General features: G+C 41.3%; 1 protein-coding gene across 1 annotated transcript in view; it reads left to right on the top strand.

Moving 5' to 3' along the window:
- The first annotated feature begins 354 nt into the window (after positions 1-354).
- aff2 (AF4/FMR2 family, member 2) overlaps positions 355-6,915 on the top strand; it is a 115,498-nt gene continuing 108,937 nt past the window's right edge. The window contains exon 1 of the mRNA XM_083785724.1: positions 355-481. Coding sequence (XP_083641850.1) covers positions 429-481 — 53 coding nt within the window. The 5' untranslated portion in view covers positions 355-428. The remainder of the gene's footprint in view (positions 482-6,915) is intronic.

The following is a 6,915-nucleotide window of genomic DNA, read 5'->3' as shown; positions in this document are numbered from 1 at the left end:
CTCGATGAATTGAGTATATGGAGTGGACCCCAATGGAAACAACTAACAAGCCATGCTTTCTTGTAATGTGTCGTGTGTGTGTGTGTGTGTGTGTGTGTGTGTGTGTGTGTGTGTGTGTGTGTGTGTGTGTGTGTGTGTGTGTGTGTGTGTGTGTGTGTGTGCGTGCGAGCATGCGTGCGCGCGCCACTCTCTCTCCACAGCCTGCCTCCACCACGTAGCAGATTCCTGGCTGCGTTCATCAGCCAGCCTCTCTCGCTCAGTCGCTCTCTCTCTCTCTCTCTCTCTCTCTCTCGCTCTCTCTCTCTCTCTCTCTCCTCTCTCACTCTTCTATCGCCCATACGTACGTCGTACGCACTCGCACTCGTATCACTAGCCCATGTAGAACCACGTAGCCCTGGCTGGGATTTTAACCACCAACCGAACCGACAATGGACCTTTTCGAGTTCGACTTTTTCAGAGACTGGGAGATAGAGCAACCGTGGTGAGTCCAATATTCCCAGTTTGTGCTTATTTTGTGCTTTATCACACATATAACAAGGTGACTGCCTGACTGGTGAGATGACTGTTCCTAAAATAGGAATGAATGGACACATGTCATTTTTTAAAGATAGAATTCAGTCAAATAACGCGCTGTGTAGACCTTGCGTTGAGTGTGTTTTGAACTGACGTGTTGGCTTTTAAAATTGGGACAAGCCGTGTAGTACTCAGTCTACGCAACGTCTTCCTTTGTCACTAGAAGCTGCTCTCTCTGGGTCGAGAAGTCTCCGCTCAGCTCAGCTGCCACATCGCTGCTTTCTTGTACAGTACGAAGGAATGTTGAGATTTAATAGTGTGTAAAGAACTTGGACAAATAGACAGCACGGACCAGTCAAATATTGTTGTCTTGTCTGGCCGGTGAGTCCGACTCCAGGTGCGCTTATCTGCCATGCATTGGCTTGTTCTCTGCACAGCTGTAGGTAGAAGTCATGATGATTATAACAACTTTAGCACTTGTCAAAAATAAATGTCGCTGCGTAGGGGGGCGGGGGTTCAAACAAATGGACATACAGTTCAAATTATAAATGAAAACAGTCCTTTTATATAAGTTCCAAATTCCAATAGCTAAAAGCCTTCCCTTGTGCAGTTGTGCTGCCTGTTGGTTGGTCTTCTGAGGAGCTGCACGCACACACACACAAACTGATGTCTACATAATAAAACAATGCATGAGTGAAGTATACGTATTTGCATACATGAGACTTGTATGATGAGGTCATAATTGGTTGGCTTTTTTTATTGGCTGTAATATGGGGTAAAGCTGCAAAGACAAAGACCAAACACAAAATACATGGAGGGGGGGGGGGGGGGGGGTCTATAACATAAGAATGGTCTCTATCAGACTAGAGCCTGACTGATGTGTGTGACTGATGGCTGTTCAGATGTCATCATTTTGATTATCTGTTGCTCTTTGTTTTTAAATAACCTGTACAGTACTTTGGTCAGCCATTGGTCGTAATGTGCTCTATAATAAAGTTTAAGTTGAGTTGAGAGTTGAGAACCTTTTACAGAAATATGTACAATAATTGAAAATATTTGCGTACAACTGAAACTGAAACTAATTGTTTTGAATTACTTATTAATCATTTTACTTGTTGTGGTCTCATCAGTCCCACCCTAACCTTATTAGCAGCACACATTTTGGCCATAAATTAATGCACTTTTCTGAGATTGGAATAAATTTAATCAATGACAATTCACACTCAGCAGCAACATGATTTGAGATGCTGCGTAGTACATAACCGACATGTGCCCTGGAGCATTGCATCTGTGGTAGTCTGTGGTACTACCCACTGGGAAGCTGCCAGGTGTTAGCTGTGTTAATGTGTGTAACTGTATTGGTGTGAAAAGCAACATTGTGTTGTCTCTCCTGGATGATTTGTTTTTAAAGCCTGTGCATACTGCGTGAACAATTGCAAAGTGTGAAGAAGGCGCACACATGTGGCAAAGGTGCCAGGTGCATTATTTCAATGTAATGCACCTCTTGTTAATACACACAATTATGCAAGTGCAACGGAGGCCATGCAGCCAAATGTCAGTCCATTTATGCCAGTGGAATTGTAAGCTAGCTAGTGTAAGTGGTTCTTAAGGACCACTGTTCTAGGTCACAGATTCCCAATCCTGCTCCTCAGGGTCCCCTGCCTGCATACATCAGTTTACTTTTTTAACCATATGAATCCAAGCATCCCTTTTCTGGCCATGTCATAATAGGGGAAACTTTGTCCAAAAATGCTACAAACTAAATCTTCAAACTCACCATGAATCGCAAGATGGCACATTGTGAGCTGAATCCAGCCTAGTAGCCTGTAGTGTAACTGTAGACAGACCCCTGGGGGACTCCGGTAAGCTATTTAGTACATTGTTTTCAAACTACCAGGTTGAATGTTTACATTCACCTGGTGTCCCAAATGGAGATACTCACTGAGTAGATAGCTACAGTAGATGGACAGGGGTGACAGGTGAGCTGTATAGTATGTTATTAATTCAAATACTATGTGACAGAAGTCTGACCTAAGCGTGTTCTACTGTCAGTGGATTAAGATAAGAAAAGACGGGTGCAGACTCTCAGTTTACCGTCTTAAGAAACAGTCTGCACGGCTGTGTGGACTTTTCCAGTACCAGCGTTTTAAGTTACAATTAACTACACTTTGGAGATCAATACAGATCAATACAGAGATACAAATACAAATAAGTCGATGTGTCCAAAAGCGTAGAACTTTGCACTTTGGCAGTATTGATAAACAAAAAATGTAAGCTCCCAATAGTTTAATCCCTAACCTTTGGTCACATACTGTGTTTAGTCTAGAAAGACCTTCATCAGGCATAGGCTAAAACATTGTAATTACATTATTGGAAGCTTAATTGTCTGTGTGGATACATGCCATGTTTATGTATAGCCTTTTGTAGTCTGTTTTATTTTATGAGCTCGGTTTGGTTGGACGTGCAAACCAGTGACCCATTTTATTCATAGTCTATTGATTAAACCTGAGAAATTATAGGCTGAGTCTATTTACTTGTCTGTGCCCAATCAGAGAGACAAGTATACACTATTACACTAGCCTATGTATTATAAGTTTATATTTTAAGATTTAATTTATTGATAAATAAATAAATAAAACTTCCATTTTGTAAATCAGACTATTTACATTTCCAACTGGTAATTCATTTAGCATTATTTCCCTTTCTTTATTATTTTATTTCCTCAGAGATTTTCTATTTCATAGACTTGCTAAACATATAATTCTAATTACAAATGGAAGTACGTCTTTTAGTGATATTGAGAGAAATCACTATGCCAGTACTGATATGAGCCTCTTATCTTCAGGTGGACTTCCTCATAATCTGAACCTTTGAGGAAATGTCCTCTTTAGAAGGAGATGCAGGGCGATAAAGCATGATTTATACTCCATCATACATTTGTGTCGAAGAAAAACATAGATCTACAAGCTCAGAGCGAGTTGCGGATATGGCACGTTGTGAGCTTGTAGATCAGATATTTCCTCTGACATATAAGCATAAATTAGGCATAACGAGCCTTCACCTGCCCAGACCTTTAAAGTCAACGATGAACCAAACCCACGCTGTGTCTCGTGAGCGTTAACTGAACTCAGAGAGTGCGGAGTTCTGATCCATTACCCTCTCAGAGTTCACTGAACTCTGTCAGGATTTTACTGAGCTGTTTTATCTGCTCTCCTATGTTGCCCTCTCTCTCTCTCTCTCTCTCTCTCTCTCTCTTTGTTTGCTGCTAATTGATAAAGACATAACGGCAAGGAACACTAGTGAAATATACAAGACGGGAGATGCGCATTGGGGGGATACGGTAAATAAAACATTATGTTCCGTGACGTGTTGCAAGATACATTGTTACGAGGTGTTTTTTTTCCCCACACACAATGAATCTGACAAATAAAAGACAAGTAAGTGCTGTAATTAATTAGGAGCGTGTGGATTCGGCTGGCGGTTTAGTGGTGAGTGGCTTGCTGTGGTGGTGGAGTGGGGCTTTTTAGGGACACAAGGGTTGGCAGGAGCCAAGTCTCTGCCTGTGTGTCTCGCTCTCGTTCTCTCCCAGGTCTCTGAGCTATGCTATCTGCCAACCAGAGCATAGTGCTGAGGAATGATAACATGCACGCGCACACACACACACACACACACACACACACACGCCCCTATAGAGGAATCCACGGAGGGGTGCCCTGGGCGCAGCCATTACTGAGGTGTACCATTAAGCGCAGCTTTACACCTCAGCACTGATTAGCTACACCTGGGTACTGCTCCCTGGATTTGTCTATATTTGCCCCTTGAACCCAATACTCCATAATACATTGGTGCTCTAGGTTTAGGTTGGGGGGGCATTGTTGACACACACACACACACACACACACACACACACACACACACACACACGTGTGTGTGTGTGCCGTGCGTGTGCGTGTGTGTGTGTGTGTTTGACTATCTGTGTACTGTATGTAGCAACTGCAACATATGTAGGATATTGTGAGTAGAGAGAGTGGTAGTTAGCCTTGCAGGAGCATAGATTAGATTTCAAATTAAATACCATTAACAAAATTACCTTTGAACACAGAGGTGTGAGAGAGAGAGAGAGAGAGAGAGAGAGAGAGAACTGACAGGGAATGACAATGACGTACCTTTCCCAGCAAGGACCAATTTATTGTGAAGCTTCCAAAGGTCGCTGCCTCCGTGGAAGCTCATGTGTGACAAATTACATTATTTGCACAGCCTGGAAGAGAGAAACACAGCGACAGAGTAAAGAGAGATAGCGTGTTTGTGTGTGTGTGTGTGTGTGTGTGTGTGTGTGTGTGGGGGGGGGGGGGGGGGGGGGGGGGGCTGGCAACCAAGAAAGAGTACACTGACTAATAGACGTACAGTGTTAACAGGTCCTTCCTGATGACATTTGCTCCCTGTATCAAATAATGCTGTCTTCAAAGAACAATGGCAATATGTTTGACACACACATGTCATTCCTGCTGGCTGCAGCAATGTGATATTTGCATACTGTATGTAGCATTGCTTCAATTTTTTATAATGCAATAAGCACTACAAGTCAATGAGCAAGCCATCAACATTGACTTCTCCGGGAAAATTTGCAGTCAGCAACGTTTGGGCTGGCAGTAGCCTGGAGGTTATAGAAGCACACTTGTGACTCGAAGGTTGAAATTTAAGTGGATAAGGTGAAGAACTGATCTCTGTGTTTGACTGTGTTGGAGAGGTTCTCAGTTCAGTAAGCATTCTTACTGTACAGACACATTATCATCAACTGTGTGGCGTTCATTATTACTGTACTGTTGGGTTTCATGGTATTTATTGTATGTTTTATTTCTCAGTTGCTTTTGCTCAGAAATAAAAACAACACTGGACAGTCTGATGACCCACCTGTAGGTCACAACACCATTTACTAGTTCAAGACATATTTTCTTTATGTCTGCTGAAATGCAGTTGAAAGAGTTAAATGGGCTCAAAATGAAAAACTAAAGGGTATAATATTGCATAACAATTGTAACAGTTACAGACAGTTACAATATTCAATTACCGTATTTTTGTGCCCATACATGAGTACAGGAGCCAACTAAGAAAAAAAAGGTGTTTCATTTAAATTTGCACTGTGAGCTGTACCATTACGATTTCCAATTCATTACCCAGTCTAGTAGCGGGTACTTAGTAGTGTACTAAGAAGCACATTAGAGGCGTTCTACTGGGTTATAATTTCCCCAAAGGTGACGATACTGCTCCCCAAAGACTAGCATAACGTTTTGTGTGCCGTTCTTTCATTTAGAGAAGCTAAGAGCTAGAGGGATAAAAGCTAAATGTTTTGGGAATTGGGAATGAATCAATTGAAATATTCATATTTATACTCATCCCTGTAAGGGAATGCCGTAAACTATAATGAAGCATAACATTTGATTAACCACCTACTGGAGTTACATCTCAAATGTTGTATTTTTCTATTTTTATAACTGTGATAGGCACACATTCTGTACACACACATACCTCCTCCACTTTGCTACATGTCACTTTACAAGTGTAATGCTTTATGGTGTCATCCACTCACAGTTAACAGTTGAGTTGTACTTGAAATGTACTGTCATTCTGCAAACTGTTAATCAATCAATCAATCAAACCTGTTCCAACTGCACTTTTAAACATGTATTTGGCATACCTAATTTTTGTCTGTAGTTTTCGACTTACTGTATAGTCTCATACTGTAATGGACCCCAATGGACCAGGTTAATTGAGAGGCTCTATGCTCTGTGCTGTGGTGTGAGTGTGAGACAGATAGTATTAATGTGTGTTGTGTGTTGTTAGTGTCTGCACCATTGTCACACACATTCCAGTGAATTTATTGTGCTTAGTCAGGTTAGGGTTTCTGAATCTTAGATTTAGAATCTACATTATAAACTATAGCTTACACTTTTAAGCAAGAGGATCTGCTAAGCAGATAAAATTAACGAATCTGCAATGTAATTATCCTAAATAAACTTAATTTGTACAAAACGCATGAAGAGGAAATTGCCTCTGAAGTGTTTCACCCAGCTGAGAGAGAAATACATTATAAAATGGGTATAACGTAACCCCCCTCCCCCGCCCCACCGCAAAAACTCAAAACCAAAAAAGACAGACATGTCTGTTTACGATTTAAGTTTATGATGTGCAGCAGTCAGAGTAATTGTCAGATCACATCTGACATTATCTAACATCTGTAATCCCCAAATTACATGGCAGTTAAACAGCTTTTCTTTTTCATTTCCTGAAAAGTTATTTTTAGGCGAGTGTGTTTTGCTTCAGAATTTGTGATGCGGCTTTGTGAATAATCTCTGCTCACTGTTATACAGTACATGGTAAAAAGTATTTCGGTCCAACTGTGTG

The sequence above is a fragment of the Protomyctophum parallelum genome (assembly GCF_964188405.1).
Source record: "Protomyctophum parallelum genome assembly, chromosome: 16".
Classification (NCBI taxonomy): Eukaryota; Metazoa; Chordata; class Actinopteri; order Myctophiformes; family Myctophidae; genus Protomyctophum; species Protomyctophum parallelum.
The sequence above is the reverse complement of the archived record's forward strand: the minus strand, read 5'-3'. Positions and strand labels throughout refer to the sequence as shown.